Source organism: Orcinus orca, chromosome 2, assembly GCF_937001465.1.
Source record: "Orcinus orca chromosome 2, mOrcOrc1.1, whole genome shotgun sequence".
NCBI classification, from domain to species: domain Eukaryota; kingdom Metazoa; phylum Chordata; class Mammalia; order Artiodactyla; family Delphinidae; genus Orcinus; species Orcinus orca.
The window spans coordinates 93,656,234-93,674,550 of NC_064560.1; the positions used below are offsets into that span (position 1 = coordinate 93,656,234).

General features: G+C 36.2%; 1 protein-coding gene across 2 annotated transcripts in view; it reads left to right on the plus strand.

Moving 5' to 3' along the window:
- The window catches only part of CLPX (caseinolytic mitochondrial matrix peptidase chaperone subunit X), a 35,719-nt gene extending 19,643 nt beyond the window's left edge, over positions 1 to 16,076 (plus strand). For both annotated transcript variants that reach the window (XM_033437151.2, XM_004274755.3), the window contains 8 exons: positions 3,981 to 4,157; positions 4,526 to 4,690; positions 5,524 to 5,612; positions 6,589 to 6,753; positions 10,235 to 10,534; positions 12,165 to 12,257; positions 13,745 to 13,851; positions 15,627 to 16,076. In XM_033437151.2, the coding sequence (XP_033293042.1) occupies positions 3,981 to 4,157; positions 4,526 to 4,690; positions 5,524 to 5,612; positions 6,589 to 6,753; positions 10,235 to 10,534; positions 12,165 to 12,257; positions 13,745 to 13,851; positions 15,627 to 15,717 (1,187 nt within the window). In that variant the 3' untranslated portion in view covers positions 15,718 to 16,076. The remainder of the gene's footprint in view (positions 1 to 3,980; positions 4,158 to 4,525; positions 4,691 to 5,523; positions 5,613 to 6,588; positions 6,754 to 10,234; positions 10,535 to 12,164; positions 12,258 to 13,744; positions 13,852 to 15,626) is intronic.
- The last annotated feature ends 2,241 nt before the right edge of the window (positions 16,077 to 18,317 follow it).

The window sequence follows — 18,317 nt, forward strand, 5'->3', positions numbered from 1 at the left end:
CCTCCTCTGTAATCATTCTTCCTTTTGAGATTTACCTCAGTGAAGTTTGTCAGCAGTAGTAATGGTAGACATGTATTTGCTTGTGTATTACTAAGAAAGATATTGTATATTATCTAAGCCTGTTTGTTATACGTGGTATATATAACTTTGGAACAGTTTCATAGCTAATTTGTGTAGTTTGTAGATGTTGGGTTATTTTAGATATTTGATTTTATCTTTTCTGTTGTGATATTTCTTAAAGCATAATGTAGAGAAATAAAAAGTACTATATGCAGTTTTTCTCTAGATCTGCATATTAACAGAAGTTGTATTTTTAAAAATCTGTAGCTTGAATATTATATCCTTTTTTAAAAAAAACCACACAATTAAGAGTTGGTCTGCCTGTAAGTGACAAATTTTAGGGGAGGCAGATTATCTTCCAGCTACTCTTTGCCAGAAACCACACTGTTTATTTTTTGGTGTTTATGAAACTTAGTGTAGATTCGCTAATTATACATAAGCACCAACTCACTGTTGCGAGCCCTAGACTGCCCCTATAAGCATCAGATGGTCTGATGGAGGGTGTGGAAGGACCTGATAAACCAAAGGTAGTGGCCATTCTGATGTCTTGAACCCATTCTTTGGAGGTGGATATAGCTACCATACAGAGGGAGAAGGTTCCAAAGTTATAAGAAGATTCATGTTGTCACAAAAACCAAAAAACAATAGATAAGCCAGTATGAACATTTTTCACTTAAAAGTTTGATAATTTTACATTTGCCTTTGAACCAAACAGTGTTATACATCTACTATTTGAAGTGTACTATATATTCAGGATGAGCTATGAGAACATAACTAGTTTACCAACTCTGGCATGAGATTTATTAAATGTAATAAAATATGCTGTCAATATATATTCATAAATTTGGGCAGGTGGCTGATGAAGCTACTATGAATTATTAAAGAAAAGTCTATAGTGAGTATTTTGATAAAATATATATGTAGTGATTTTTTAAAAATGTATGTAGTGGGGCTTCCCTGGTGGCGCAGTGGTTGAGAGTCCGCCTGCCAATGCAGGGGACACGGGTTCGTGCCCCGGTCCGGGAGGATCCCACATGCAGCAGAGTGGCTTGGGCCCGTGAGCCATGGCCGCTGAGCCTGCGCGTCCGGAGCCTGTGCTCCGCAACGGGAGAGGCCACAACAGTGAGAGGCCCGCATACCGCAAAAAAAAAAAAAAAAAATTCTTGGATGTTCCTTTGGAAATCACATATTAGAGACCAACATATGTCTTTTTAACATGTTAAGATTGATGCTTTTTTCCTCCATCATTGGAACATAAAGTTTTTCTGAAGTTAAGCACGAAATGAAATAGTTGGCTTGCATATAAGGGCTGTGTGTTATACAAATACTTAAACACAAGAAAACGGTAGTACTAATAGTAAATTCTTCCAAAGCACATATAAAACTATCTGCCAGGCACTGTTTTAAGTGTTTTACATGTATATACTCATTAATCTTCCCCAAACCTATGAGACAGAAACTATTATTTTCACTACCATTTTACGTATAAGAAAATTGAAGCACAGAAATTTTAAGTAGTTTGCCTAGGGCCATATAGCTGATGAGCTGCACACAACTAACTATTCTAGCCTGCTTGCTCATAGTCCTTATTATAGAAAGCTGCCTATGTAATGAGAGATAATGCAAGAACAGAGACTTAACTGAAAGAACAGGAGAGTTATCTCAAGTTTACCCTGGAGCATATTTTCATAAATGGAATGACAAACATCATTTGTTCTGTACTATTTAAATTATTCCTTTTTTAAAAATACTTAAATCATAGAGTAAGTTAAATACATGTGTCATATGATTTCACTGTAGTCAGTATGCTTCTTGTGATTTTGTTCAAATTACCTAAATCATCTTTTCCCCATTGGGCAGACCTACTTTTCAGCCAAGCACCTTCTTATATTGTCACAATTCCTAACTAGATTTTGCTGAAATTAAAAAAAAAACTTTTCTTTTTTTTTTGTTTAGTAGGGACAACTATCTAACTGAACTAATATAGACTGCATTTTTTTTGCCTGATGTGAATTGTACTGAGACATAGCATTGTGATTTATTCGCTGATCATTAACTGTCAAATGGAGCACAATTTAATTAAATTCAAATGTTTATTTAATGCCTATTATTTTTGATGACTAGAATAACCCTTTACCAAAGGGTTTGACCCAAAGATAGTTTGAAAGTGACAGCCAGATAGAATAGTACTATAATAATATGTCTGCTGAACATCTGTCTGTTGGTTGTTTTTTTTTTTTTTTTTTTTTTTTTTGGCGGTACGCGGGCCCCTCACTGCTGTGGCCTCTCCCATTGCGGAGCACAGGCTCCGGACGCGCAGGCTCAGCAGCCATGGCTCACGGGCCCAGCCGCTCCGTGGCACGTGGGATCTTCCCGGACCACTGCACCACCAGGGAAGCCCTGTCTGTTGGTTTGATTAAAATAATAAAGCATTTGAGAGTCCGCCTGCCGATGCAGGGGACATGGGTTCGTGCCCCGGTCCGGGATGGGAGAGGCCACAGCAGTGAGGGGCCCGCGTACCACACACACACACACAAAATAATAATAAAGCATTGGAAAATACTGATATTCTTAGAAACAACCTAAAAATAAATCCAGAAAATATAAACAAGTATGATATGAGCACAGATACCTTAAATGCTGAGAGCCAGGAGCAATATGGATAGTTAAAAATCTGGCTAATTGAAAAGAGTATTGGGATTCTTTCCTTCAGCCAAGAGAGAGTGAGAATAAGATTTTTTTTTTAAGGGATCCAGCTGATAAACTGTTAGTTTGCCAACAATATGATTCCCATATAGTTAAGATTATGTCTCTAATAAAGGAACTGCAGTGATCCAGTTGAGATCCTGTAAAATCAGGAATTCAGATAGGGCCAAGGATAATGAATCTTACCATAGTTGGTTTCTCTGATAGACTCACAGGATCATTTTTAAATGTGGAAGAGACTGTTTAAAGGTCATATGTCTCAGTATTTTCACTAAGGAAGCAGGCCCAGTAAAGCTAAGTGACTTGCCATGCTCCTACAATAGAACCGAGACTAGAACCCAAGTTTCCTATTTCTCAGTTCAATGTTTTTCCCTTTCTCCACAGCCCTGCTTATTTTCATTTGTACTGAAAAAATAATATACCTTTATCTTTCAGAGTGCCTCCAAATTAATTGTGTTTTTTTTTTTTTTTTTTTTTTTTATTGGCTGTGTTGGGTCTTTGTTGCTGCACGTGAGCTTTCTATAGTTGAGGCAAGCGGGAGCTACTCTTCGTTGTGGTGCGTGGCCTCCTCATTGTGATGACTTCTCTTGTTGCGGAACATGGGCTCTAGGCACGCAGGCTTCAGTAGTTGTGGCATGTGGGCTCAGTAGTTGTGGCTCGCAGGCTCTGGAACACAAGCTCAGTAGTTGTGGCTCATGGGCTCCATGGCATGTGGGATCTTCCCAGACCAGGGCTCGAACCCATGTCCCCTGCACTGGCAGGCGGATCCTTAACCACTGTGCCACCAGGGAAGCCCTTGTGTTTTGTTCTTAAACACAGGCATAGAAACACAAAGTGTACATATGACTTGCTCAAGATCATATAGCTATTTAGAGGCAAATAAAGGACCAAAGCTAAAGCTTTCTGACTCCTAGCACTGTTCTCCTATTACACTGCCTTCTTTTCAGTAAAAGTATATTCTTCATACAAGTTTATGTAAATAAGGAAGGTAAAAATAATCCATTTCCTTTGCTTAAGGTTCCCTGAAAAATCATTGTGTATTGTACATTTGTCATTAGATAATTTGAGGCTTTCTTCCTTTATAGGTAAGGCAAAATGTCAGAATATTTAAATTTTTTCTAAATAGGTGATTGGTTTTAGATGTAGGGTTTTATTGGGCATTTTTTCAGGTAAAATCAAATGAAGCTCTAATAATTCCTTTGGCATTTTTTCAGAGTTGCTTCAGATTGCTGGAATTAGTCCACATGGTAATGCTTTAGGAGCATCAATGCAGCAACAAGTAAACCAACAAATACCTCAGGAAAAACGAGGAGGTGAAGTATTGGATTCTTCCCATGATGACATAAAGCTTGAAAAGAGTAATATTTTGCTGCTTGGACCAACTGGGTCAGGTAAATAACTTACTGAAAAATCACTACTCATTTTAAAAAAAATAGAATATAAATGATTCTGTAACCTGTGTCTTATGACTGGGGGATTCTCACTCTTAAGAGGAACATCTAAGGCCAATCTTATGGTAGTTATAAAGGGCTTAGAACTGAATTTGAGGTGTTGGTATTGCCCTTTAGGCCAGTCCCTAATATCTTAACAGGAATAATGAAAATAGTGTACCATTATATCTGAGTAATAGTAGAGAAAAGATGTAACACTAATTTTTCTTATTATACATTCTTCACATTTAATTTGTTTTGCATTTTTGTAGAGAAATTGTATGACAACATATTTTTAGTAAATTTTTAGTTACTGTTTCTATTTGTAGGTAAAACTCTTCTGGCACAAACCCTAGCTAAATGCCTTGATGTCCCTTTTGCTATCTGTGACTGTACGACTTTGACTCAGGCTGGATATGTAGGTGAAGATATTGAATCTGTGATTGCCAAACTGCTCCAAGATGCCAATTATAATGTAGAAAAAGCACAACAAGGTATGTTTCAGTGTAGTTTGTCCCCAGATATAGTCTGTTGGGGAAGCAGTCTAATAGCAAGAGAATATAATTTTTATTTTGAGTCAAGGAGTAAAATTCTATAATTATATAAAAGTAGCTATGTTAAACATTTTCTAGCATACCAAGGGCCACAAAGTTTGCTTTGCCTTAATGTTATAATATGGCTAGTAGGGTGAAAACAGGCTAAATTACTATTCCATTAGATCCTTAATACTATCATTGTTTTTCCTGTTCTGACTTTCCTCTATACTCGTAATGCTGGGGTGGGGTAAGGGAGGGGATGAGGACAAGTGCAGGAGAGTGCAAGATGTATATAGAAACAAATTAGGCTATTGACTTAGGGGATGTCATAGATGCTGCATTTCTCTTTTCCCTATCTATCATCTGTCCTTGTTTACACGAAGAGCTTGACAGCTTCCTGTCCAAATTCCTTTAAGACAAGAATATGGATGGGAAAAAAATAAGCTAAAATTTTGCTAATACCAGCCCTGTATCCACCTTCTGCTTTCACACTATACCTCTATCTCAGCTTCTTAGAATAAAGAACCTGAAAACATTAGTGGGGTAGATAACTATTGTCATAGAGAATTGGTTATCATACCCAAGTGATATTCTATAGAATAAATTATAAAACGTTTGCACAAAATGATGAGTGGGAAAGCTAGCAGTGTATTTTTATAGTATTAAGCCATTGTATATGTTAAGTGTTAAAGATTAAATAACCTTGCTCTCTAGCTACCTAGTCGTTTAAAGCTGAGTTATTTTGTGTATATCTTTTTCATATTATAAATAGAATCCTCCTTAAATTATAGGAATTGTCTTTCTGGATGAAGTAGATAAGATTGGCAGTGTGCCAGGCATTCATCAGTTACGGGATGTAGGTGGAGAAGGCGTTCAGCAAGTAAGCAGTTGAATATTTTGTTCAAGTCCACTAAAAGGAAGGGAATACATCAACCTCCCAAATATTGTACGTTTGGTTTCACATTCAATTAGATTCTGTTTTGTTTATTTCTCCCACTCCAAACTCCATATACCATTTAGTTCAGGTCCTAAGAGAAAGCTGTTGGCGATTTTAAATACCAAATTACCTCTGTTAGGAAATTAAAAATACTTTAAAGAAATAAATGAAATTTAATTTTTGTTGGTTTTATTACACAAAGGCCCAGTTAAACATTTCTAGAGGACTCTTGAAGAAAGTTCTGGTTGTAACTAGACATAAATGAACTATGTACATGTATCTTATTCTTTTCACTTAATTAGAAGATAAAATAGAGTTTTATGCCTTATAGAGTCATACTTAAAGTCATAATAATCTATTGGGCAACTTGACCTTTTACTGGTAACTAATTATGACATAAATTACAGGGTAAGGAAAATTGCTTTTGTTTTTTTGACCAAGACATAGGTATAGTCACACTTATAAAATGTGCTGGATGATGTTTTTTATAAAGGCATCTCAATATATAGGTATTCTCAAAGTTTAACACTAGGAGTAGAATAGAATTTTAATTTGCATGAAAGACAAATCTTCAAAGATTTTCAAATTTTGAATGTTCCCACCATGGTTGGATAACATCTTAGAGAGCCATAATTCTATCTTTATGTCAGAACTATGTCTTTACCATCAAAAACAACCTCTTGAGTTGACTGTTTCCTGAATGCATCAGGAGTCCTATACCTATTCCAAATAAATTTATGAATAATTAATGTGATAGTATATTAGATTTTCATGTTAGTTATAGAAATGTGGGAGTTTTCTTCAGTTATGCTCATTGACCATAACCACATATTATTTTCCCCATTGAATCCCATTACCTAAAGTATAATAAATAATACGCTTATATGATGATGCCATAAATCATTTATTCTTTATTTAGGGCTTATTAAAACTACTAGAAGGCACAATAGTCAATGTTCCAGAAAAGAATTCCCGTAAGCTACGTGGAGAAACGGTACAAGTTGATACAACAAACATCCTGTTTGTTGCATCTGGTGCTTTCAATGGTTTGGACAGAATCATCAGCAGGAGAAAAAATGAAAAGGTAAGTTTTTCTGAGTGATTACTAGGAGAGAAAGCATTTGAAGTTAGAGGATGGACCCTCAGTTTCTAATCTCATATCTGCTGGCTGCCAGTTGTGGATTTTTACGAGTTAGGTTTTCTTAGAGTATACCAGAAATATATGCCTAGTTATTTTTAAAATGTCATAGTAGTAGTTTGGAAGATTTCTAAATATCATCTATATATGGGCATTTTTAAAGTATAACTTGATGATTTCAATTTTATATTTCATCTAAGGAGTTTTTTATTATTTGAGGTAGCTGCTGTATCAATAAAAATTCTACTCATTTCTCTTGCCCAATTCACTGGAGCCCAATAAAGAGCTTGTCTCCATTGCTCCTGCCCATAGAGTCTTCATAGATCACTGCTGACATGCACAAATGGAGGAAAGCAGTTTGGAGGTTGGGGGAAGGGTTGTGATCCCACCTAGTTTTATAGATGTTTCTTAAACATTCTTATAAGCCTTGATTTTAACTGGTACTTATTTTTTCATATCCTCAAAGTTCATGCCCAGTACCTGTTTATTGATTGATTACGATAAAATGTAATGTCAGCATAGTGGCAAGAAGCCCGAAAACATGCCTGTTTTCCATGCTTTTGTGTTTTACATAGTAGCCACAAATGATACCTTTTATATAATATATTCTACGTAAATGAATATATCATAGATCACCTCTTTGCTGTATTGTTTGCTTTAAGTCTCCTTGGCCTTGCATGTTTAGTAGTTTACTTTAGCTTTTAGTTTAGTAGTAGTAGCTACTAATGTAGTAGTTTAGTAGTAGTAAAAAAAAAAAAATAACGCTGCTAATAAATGGTTGCCTGTGTTAATTCTTTTGCATAGCCTAGATGAGAAACCTCTTGTACAGATACTAACTGTGCCAGGTAGTGCTGCTATTCCTCAATAAGGTTAGATTTTTATTTTTCATATTAGTTAATTTATGTTTTTCTTGCTTTTGAAATTCTGTATAAATTAGCCTAACAAATTAGAAAGACGAAATTATTTCTTTGTGTGTGCGCCCAAACATGCATGCGTTTGAGAGAGACAGATGGGGGAGGGTGGGGAAGAGAGAGAGAGAACTTTATATTCAAAATTCTGTAACCAAAGCCAAGGACCATGTTCTTATATTTATTTATAATTCATACTTCCAAAAAGAATTTGAAGCTAGAAACATTTAGAAAAGAACAATTAAAAGTATTATTAGTAAAGAGATCAGAAACATGTAAAAGGAAGGTTTAGGTCATTTCAACTTAGTGGAAATTAAGTCACTCTGTTTAGCTTTGAACTTCTTAATGAAAAGTAGGGAGAAATCGTGAGCTAGTTTTTATTGCCTGAAAGAGGAAGGGTATGATGTCTTCATGAGAGATAAAGATTAAAAAAGAGTTTTTCACTTAGATTTTTTTTTTTAAATTTATTTTGGCTGTGCCGGGTCTTAGTTGCAGCATGCAGGATCTTCGTTGTGGCATGTTTAGTTGCGGCATGCAGGATCTTTAGTTGCAGCATGCGAACTCTTAGTTGTGGCATGCATGTGGGATCTAGTTCCCCAACCAGGGATTGAACCCGGGCCCCCTCCATTGGGAGCGTGGAGTCTTACCCACTGGACCACCAGGGAAGTCCCTGTCACATAGATTTTTAGGAAAAGAAGACAGAGACATAAGAGAGTCTGCAACAGTGATTTTATAGAGGATTAAACACATCCATTTGGCTACTGTTTTTACCAAACCTCATTGAAAGCCAGGAGTACAATATAAATAATATACCTCTACCTCTACCTCTTTCCTAACCATATGAAACTGCTTGCAGTCTTAAGTTTTATTCCTATTGCCTTTGCTCATGTCCTCCCCACCTCAGTCCAGTTGGCAAATATGTGTTCATTTTTTTTTTAACACAATAAACATTTATTTCTTGCTCAAACAAATCCAGAAGTGTATTGGGTGGTAATATGTGTTCATTGTTTAAGACTCAGTCTGTCAAATGATTAGGCAATTCCTCTGTGAAGACTTTCTTGGTCACCTCCTACCCTCTGTCCCCAGTATTTCCTCTTTTCTTTCTTTCCACTGCTGTAGTTTCCTGTACAGTTGTCCTTCATTGCACCTATGATGCTTTAATATCTTCATGTGTTCTCACTGTAAATAAGTCCCTTTAGGTTAGGATAAGGGCTGTCTTCAGGTTTGTATCCTCAGTGTTTTATAATAATGCTTAATGCTTAATAAATGTATATCCATATATATAATAAATATGAGTATATATATTTATTACATATATGCTTATATTGTATGTATAATAAATGTTTAATATATGTTTAAATTATTGAATGAAAGGTATTTTGCTTTCTGATACACTAACTGTCCACATACACAGCTTAGAGTATCAGGAATGGATTTTTTTTTTTAATGAATTAATTAATTTATTTATGGCTGTGTTGGGTCTTCGTCTCCGCGCGAGGGCTTTCTCTAGCTGCGGCAAGCGGAGGCCACTCTTCATCGCGGTGCGCGGGCCTCTCACTATCGCGGCCTCTCTTGTTGCGGAGCACAGGCTCCAGACGCGCAGGCTCAGTAGTTGTGGCTCACGGGCCTAGTTGCTCCGCGGCATGTGGGATCTTCCCAGACCAGGGCTCGAACCCGTGTCCCCTGCATTGGCAGGCGGACTCTCAACCACTGCGCCACCAGGGAAGCCCAGGAATGGATTTTTAACTTAGCTGTTTTCTCATATATCATGTACTTGTTCTTTTGACAAAAGTTGTATGACATATCAAAATTAAACTGCGGACAGTTGCCTGGAGTATAGTTCTTTTATATTGACTAAAGCAAGATCCATACACCTTAGATAAACAACTTTTTGCAGCAAAGTTACCATTTTTGTTTGATGTCCTTACATGTTCTTTATAAAATCGAAATTATTCTAACTCATAGGATGTTCTAACTCATAGGATATTCTAACTCATAGTATGCAACCCCAAATCACGATTTTAATAGAATGCTTAGCAATGACTTAAGACACTTGTGGATAATTTTGTTTTAAGTCTGCTTGTTCCATAGGCACTATTCCTGTTTACAGTATTACAAAACTGACTTTGGTTACAAAATAATTACTATCTCTGTTTCCACAGTTCTTGCACATTTTGGAAGCCACACTAGTCTAGAGGTCTCAGAAAAATCCTGCAACATCATTGTATGAGTTCTAAGGGACTTCCCTTCACAGTTCTTACTTACCTACTTTTACTAGAATTCATTCTTTGAGAGTTGGTTAGGTTCTCAATTCTGAAGGCAGATAGACCTGAGTTTGAATCCTGGCTTTTACCACTAGCAGCAATGGTACTTAACCTCTCTAAGCCTTTTTCTTCATTGTAAAATATAAACGATAATACTTTCTTCTGTTGTGAAGATGGCATGAGATATGCATGTAAAATGCTGAGCACGATGCAGCTTTATTCTGTTATTTATAATACCTGTCTTTTCTTTGGCAGTATCTTGGATTTGGAACACCATCTAATCTGGGAAAAGGCAGAAGGGCTGCAGCTGCTGCAGACCTTGCCAATCGAAGTGGAGAATCAAATACTCACCAAGACATTGAAGAAAAAGATCGTTTATTACGTCATGTGGAAGCCAGAGATCTCATTGAATTTGGCATGATTCCTGAGTTTGTGGGACGGTTGCCTGTGGTAGTTCCTTTGCATAGCCTAGATGAGAAAACACTTGTACGAATACTAACTGAGCCACGTAATGCTGTTATTCCTCAGTACCAGGCCTTATTCAGCATGGATAAGGTTAGATTTTTATTTTTTATACTTACTTAATTTATGGGTTGTTTTTTTTTTTTGCTACTGAAACTCTACATATGTTAGCCTAACAAATTAAAAAGCAATACTTAAAAAAAAAAAAAGCAATACTTATCTGGAATACCAGCCTATTCCTCACTAAATATGGATCTAGGAATCAGGGAAGGCACGTTGTGTCATATTAGACACTTAGGAGTTGGCTTTATTTTTTTCTTAATTAAAATTGACATTGTAGCTTAAAGCCCAAGGATATAGAGAGAGAGAAATTGTGCTAGCAGCCTACCCCTAACCCCTCAAGCCAGGCACACAGGATTGTCTTTTCAGCCTTGATATTCTAAATGCTTTCATTGTGACATACTAGGTATACTTTTTTCTAAAGTTAGCTCTCACATCTACTTCTCTGCAGCCAGACACCTGGAGCCATATATCTAATCAGATAGCAAATGTTTGGGTTTTCTGAACCTAGTGTCTCAAAATATCAGTCTCCTTCTCTCCATTGCCATTGTCCCTACCTCAAGTCAGTCTCCTTTATCATTCTTCACCTTGACCCATGCATTTACTTCCTAATTGGTCTCCCTATCTAAAGTCTGTCTCTGACCACCACCACCAAAATATTATCATCTCCCACTTTACTTCCAGAGTGGATCTTTTTAAAATTATTGAACACAGTGTTCAACAAATATTAGATATTAAGTTCTTAATAAATACTTAATGAATAAACACAAAGCTAATTATTTTACTTCCCTCCTTAAAAATCCTTCAGTGGTCCCCTAGCCTTATTTAGATGCCCCCACTTTGGTGCTCTCTTAGCACCATGTGCAAACACTATGCTGTAAATGCTCTTTTGCTAATTTGTCACCACCCAATACACTTAAGTTTCTTGAGGGCAAAGGTGGTGTCTGATTCATCACTCAGTTTCTAATATATAAACACACAGAGGTTCAATAAATGTTGAATAAAGCCCTAGAAAATCCACGTTAATGTAGAAAACCTCTTCAAGGACTAAGGACAAACTTGAGATTCATACTGATACCTTCCCATAGGTTAATTCATAGAAACAAGTGCTTTTTGAAGGCAAGGTTCTGAAGCACCGTGAGAGATAATTACCTCACTTAAATTTTACATTTTCTGGATGTAGAAATTAATAAACAAAAGTTGTTTAATACCAAGATTTTATAAAATCTGATGTTCCAAAGTATTTTGATTTTGGGAGCGTATATTAACTTCTCAATAAGTTTTGGAATTTGTGGTAATTTAGAGAGACTTGTCTAAAGTTTTACCTTCGTTCTATAGGATGAGAGGGTTAGTAACACTCTTTAAAATGAATATTTTCCAGAAACTAAGTTATAGTCTAAAAATGCTTTAGTCTGAAAGGGGATAGTGTCAGTCAAGACACAAAGATTCTGACTCTGTGTTTCTGAGTATTAGTGAATCAGTGTACTTAGCTCTCTGGAACTTATTTCTTTACCAGTAAAGTCAGGGCATTAGTCTCTTTTTGTTCTAAAAAGACCAGTAATGGTGGTAGGTAGTAATAGTTAGTAGATCAAATACTGCATGGTTATATTAGGAAAATATCATCAAGTATTATCTGAGTTATTTCTTTTGAATATATTTGTAGTGTGAACTGAATGTTACTGAAGATGCTTTGAAAGCTATAGCCCGATTGGCACTAGAACGAAAAACAGGTGCACGAGGCCTCCGGTCCATAATGGTAAGTTGGCATAAATTTACAGAAACTAGATTATTTCTTGGTCTGAATTTTGAGAATACTAAACCTCGATGTTTTCCTCTGGAAATACATCCAGAAAATTGGTCTAATATTTTTTGTGATTTTTTTTTTGGTCACAGTATATTATATCTTTCTTTTTTCTAAAAAGGAACTTCAGGGTGTTTGCAACAAAGGACATACAGTTAATATGATTAATGAAATAGAGGAAATCAGGATCATGGGAAGGAGAATTTCACAAAACTCTACATAGGCCTTTTGACTTAAGCTCCAGAGTGCCTTCTCAGAACCATTGAAATCCTCATTGTTGTTTTTTGTTTGAAATGAAGTTGTAGATACTGTGGCATTTTACCCCTAAATTCTTCAGTATGTTATGAACTATTTTTATTTTGTTACAAATCCTAGAGACCCAGCCTACTTTGAGTCACCACCCACCCTCTTCCTTAGAGTTCTCACCCCTACTCCCCCAGGTCTGGCTGTACAGTGGGTTACTATTTCCCTACATGCTCCCAAAGCAAGCACATATTCTGTTCTCTGAGGATTTCACTGCTAAATATTACTTCTCTTATCTCAGTAGGACTTTTTTTTTTTTGCGGTACGCGGGCCTCTCACTGTCGTGGCTTCTCCCGTTGTGGAGCACAGCCTCCAGATGCGCAGGCTCAGCGGCCACGGCTCATGGGCCCAGCCACTCCGCGGCATGTGGGATCTTCCCGGACCGGGGCACGAACCCGTGTCCCCTGCTTCGGCAGGCGGACTCTCAACCACTGCGCCACCAGGGAAGCCCTCAGTAGGACTTTTTGATTAGAGCTACACATCCATCATAATTTGAGATTTTACTCTTTAATGAAGGCCTGGACTTCAGGTGTTGTGACAGATTTATAAGCATGTAAACTAGAAAAACAGGTGATACAGTTGACATTTTTAGAAAATTTGATGTACTCAACCAGTATTTTCCTTAATATGGAATATAATCCAGCCCCTACTCATAGGCAAAACTAGTTTTCTTTAGTAAATAACTTTAGATCTACTGCAGCACTTGAGACAAATGCCTGTTTGAAGTCATAGCTTTGTAGAGATGATTTAGGATTAAATCATTTCCAAATTAAGGATTACTAGTTGACCTCCTTTGGTCATAGAGTATGTCAAGAATGCTTCTGAGTAACACCTGAATCACATACAAAATGATGGTACAGTCTTTTTGTATGTGCACGGTGACCTAAGTAGGCAGAACTATACAGACAAAAAGCCTTCCCTTATAGAATGACTTCTCTGTGAATTTAGTTAGAAGCTGTTTTAATATGAAGAATATGAAAGCTTTTACATTGACTTTTCAACATTCAGTTACTGGTGCATAACAGGGACTCCATAATATTTGTTGAGTTGATGAATTCGATTGATAACCTGTAGAATACAAGCATTTTATATGTAACCTCAGTTTTCCATGTAATTCATTACTTTTTTTATCTTTTTAGGAAAAGCTGTTACTAGAACCAATGTTCGAAGTCCCTAATTCTGATATTGTATGTGTGGAGGTTGACAAAGAAGTAGTAGAAGGAAAGAAGGAACCAGGATACATCCGGTAAAGTGTATTGTCAAACTAAAACAGATCTAAAGCTTGAGATAGGCTCTTTATTGCTATGGTTTATTGGTCTGTCATAAAATTATATAAAAATCCTTATAAATCATAAACTAATCAGTTATCTCAAGTTTTCTGTAGAAAAATTTTCTGATTTTGGTTTATAAAATATTTTGAGTCTTGAAAATTGATCTTCAAAATTAGTCTCCACTTGGGACTTCCCTGGTGGCACAGTGGATGACTCCACGCTCCCAATGCAGGGGGCCCGGGTTAGATCCTTGGTCAGGGAACTAGATCCCACGTGCATGCTGCAACTAAGAGTTCGCATGCCACAACCAAGGAGCCCACCTACCGCAACTAAGACCAAATAAATAACCAAATAACCAACCAAATAAATAAATATTAAAAAAAAATTAGTCTCCACTTTTTTCTCCTAAAGGAAGAAGTATCAAAAAAAATATAAAAGTAATCCAAATGAAAAGACTTAAATGAACTTTGCTGCTAATTCTGTAATTTATGAATTACTTGTTTCATGTCTTTCATAAGACCAAAACTTTAAAAAATATTTATTTACTTGGCTGTGTCGGGCCTTAGTTGTGGCATGAGGGATCTTTGTTGCGGCATGTGGGATCTTTCATTGTGGTGCGAGGGCTCTTCATTGTGGCGCACAGGCCTCTCTCTAGTTGTGGTCCCGTGGGCTCTGGCTCTCTAGTTGTGGCACGCAGCCTCAGTAGTTGCAGTGTGTGGGCTCAGTAGTTGCGGAGCACAGGTTTAGTTGCCCCGCGGCATGTGGAATCTTAGTTCCCAGACCAGGGATTGAACCCGTGTCCCTGCATTGGAAAGTGGATTCTTAAGCACTGGACCACCAGGGAAGACCCACATAAGACCAAAACTTTGATGACATAATTTTTCTCTTAGTTGTATCTTATCAGTTGACAAATTTGACATATCTTTCACTGCTTTATTTAACTATTCTAGGGGTCAGTAAACTGTCTTGTACAGGGCTAGATTAATACTTCAGGGCCATACAATCTGTATTGCAGCTACTCTGCCCTCATAGCACTAGAGCTACAGTCCATAAATGAATGAGCATGTCTGTGTTCAGATAAATATTTACAAAACAAATGATGGGCTTTATCTGGCCTGCAGGCTGTAGTTTACTGACCCCGATCTATTCAATAAATATTTATTAAACAGTGTTTGACATTAATGTTACCTACATAAAAATTAGATTTCTGTCACAACATATGTTATGTTTTATGCTTATCTTCTAAGGTAACTTATGAGGCAGTTGATTGGTTTTGAACAACCTTTACTTATTCAAAGAGATATAATTCTCATTTTTATTGTTTAATATTAATATATAAAGGAATTGTGGTGGTCTGATCATAATTTTGACTAATTTGAGTCATATTGGTTTGATCAGAAGCTTTCCACTTCTTTACCATCGACATGCTAAATGTCAAGCATTTTCGTTAATAGATTCTACTTTTTTGCTGGAGGAAAGGCCTTCACGGTTGAAGCCTCGTTGTTGATTTATTTCAGTAAAAAATTTGTTTGGGAAAACTACTTGTAGTTTTTGGTTGTGTGCTCTAAATGTTTCCCATATTTTACCATTAAGCAATCTTAGTATTAGAAGTGCTCTTAATATTTTCCTTCTTTGTGTGTCATTTCTAGCTAAGTGGATTAATTTTTTATTATTCATTTTTTTGAGAAGTTGTGTTTACCCCTAATTCTTATTTAAAAAAACAAAAAACACTGATGGCTTTTCATTATAGGGCTCCAACGAAAGAATCCTCTGAAGAGGAGTATGACTCTGGAGTTGAAGAAGAAGGATGGCCTCGTCAAGCAGATGCTGCAAACAGCTAAACTGTCAGACTTCTGTCCTGTATATAAAGTTTTCCTTCGTTTAGGATCGTAACTGTCTCTACAGTCTGACATTAAAAGCATTGGATCTATCTTGGATATCATACATGGTCAGAAGCTTTTAGGATAAAAATCAGATCATGTATATAATGTAACATCACATTGATTTATACAGACTGACATAACATGGACTTAATGACACAGTGTTCAGAGACAAAATGTACATTATTTTGGTTTGGTTTTTAAAAAATACGCTTTAAAAAAATTCTTAGGAGTTCTTTTAAGCAATGCAGGTGTTACAATAACTGTGGATTTTACAATAATGTAACTATAAATGGGAAAATAAACTCTTTAAAATTGAAGATTGGGATGCCATTCTTTAGTTTAGCCTTTTCTACCCATGTTTGTTTCCTGAAAATATTAGAATTTTTTTCATCTTAAAAATTGGAACAGGTAGTTTCCAAGTAGTTAAAGATTTCATGGAAAAAGTACCCTGAAGAACCTTATTTTGATGATTTGTTTAGCTGTATTCTTAGTCTTATCCACTAATGCATGACACGAAACTTCCCCATTGGACTATAAAAAAAGGCCATTCTCTTGCTGACTTGTCTGATTTATTTGCCATCTTTGGTCCATTTTAGTACCATGAGTGAGCAGATGGAATTGAAGTCTGCCTTAAATCTTCAGGAAGAGACTACATCTAATTCTAAAAGTAGTATTACAGCCATGTGCTGAGCTAAATAAAATATCCTAATACATTTACCTAAAGTACTTAGTTTTTTGTTGTTTTCTGGTGCTGGATATTTGTCTAATTCTTTGGCTTCATAGAATATTAAAGAAAATCTATGCTATCAGCAGAAGGGAATGTGTTCATACTAAAATATAAGTTATTAACTTTCATTATATAAGAAAACTAAACAGTGGGGGAAATTTGGGGGACTTAACAGTGAAAATTATTTCATTTGATTCCATAAATATTAAAATATTTGAGTACCTTTTAAACTTTTTTCTTTCCCACTATATTGATAGAAGTTCCTATACTGTTCCTTCAGTTCAGCCTTGTTTGAAATTGTTTAAATCAGAGTACCTTTAAACATTTGTTTTCAGTTTTTAGTTTATAAACTCTTGAGTTTTTCTCTTACTGCCCCCGCCCCCATTTTCTTAGGAAAAGAACCCTAAGCTATTAGCAAATTCTACATCTTGTTGATGAAATTGGGTTTTCTGTGATGTAATAAGAGATGTTAGATATCTATTTATGGCTGGGGTAGGACCAGAAATGCACTTTTGCAAAGTGTTTAAGCCTGGTTGCTAGAGTATAGAACAGAAACTGGTATCTTTCTTGGTCTCCCTAGTAATGGTTGAAGTTCTTCTCAGGAAGTCTTTCATATTATAACTGTTCTTTATCTTTTTCTTACAGCCTCATCATTTTCCTTTTTGTAGAGTGAAAATTGGAGTAGCTACTAAATATATTAAAGGCAGTCCTCCAGAAATGCACTGGGAGACATTTTAGTCACAACAACTTACATTTGGTTTTGAAAGTTAAAGCATAATTGATGTTTTTAAATTAAACACAACTGAGTATAACTACGATTTGTATCTTGAAACTTGTTTTGGCATTTGAATAAAACAAAAGCATTAAATGAAAGCCATTGTTGTGGTGTGTCCATAATGCAGTGCCATTTTTAAAAGGACACAGATATCATGAGTGGCTTTATTCTAGAGACTGTTAATCCTGACACATTCATATTCTTCTAATAAATTCTCCTAGTTGTAGATTCCACAGACAAAAAGTCTGTTTATGTTAAACATTGATTGAAAATCCTTACTTAAATATCCTGCATGGGCCCCACACTAGGAATACAGACCAAGCTTTCCAAGAAGTTTACTAGTCTAGTAGGGGAAGCAAATACAAACATCAGTGCATTATAATAATGGAAGTGAGGTAGGTACTAGGTGTGGCACAAAAGGTGATAGCCCAGATGGATCTGGAAGAACAAGTAGGAATTTTCCAGAAAGGAATAATGAAAAGTAAATCAAAATCTCAGAAATGTGAAACAACTAGGGAGATTTAGGAGTTGAGAAATAGGTAACCAGTACAACTTCATGTTACTACTCTGAGAAGACCATTTAATGTATTTTCTCCCCTCTCCATCTTACTGAAGACTTTGCCTTTCATTGAGAAACCATCAAAAGATGGAACTCATCTTCCCACCATCAAAGTTATAAATGTATCTGCTTCAGCACCCAACCTTTCTCTCCAGTTACAGCTGAAGGATTCCTTTTATCAAAACTCAGTCACTCCATGTTATTATGAGGGGATCCCATCATCCCCTCTCATTTCTTAAGGCCTCCGGTTCTTTTGTTAGTATCTCTACTACATTATTGGTCTCCTTCCTTCTGAAACATTCCCAGAAGCATCTAAACAATGCCTAGTATTTCCTGTTCTATAGCAAACCCCCAAGCTTATTTTTCACTTGTCTTTCCAACTACACCGTTAAGTCCACTAGCATGAAGATCATGCCTGTTTCGTTAACTATAACCAGCACTTAACATGGTGCTTCATATATTTGGTGCTCCGTACATTTTTTAAAAATTATAGAATA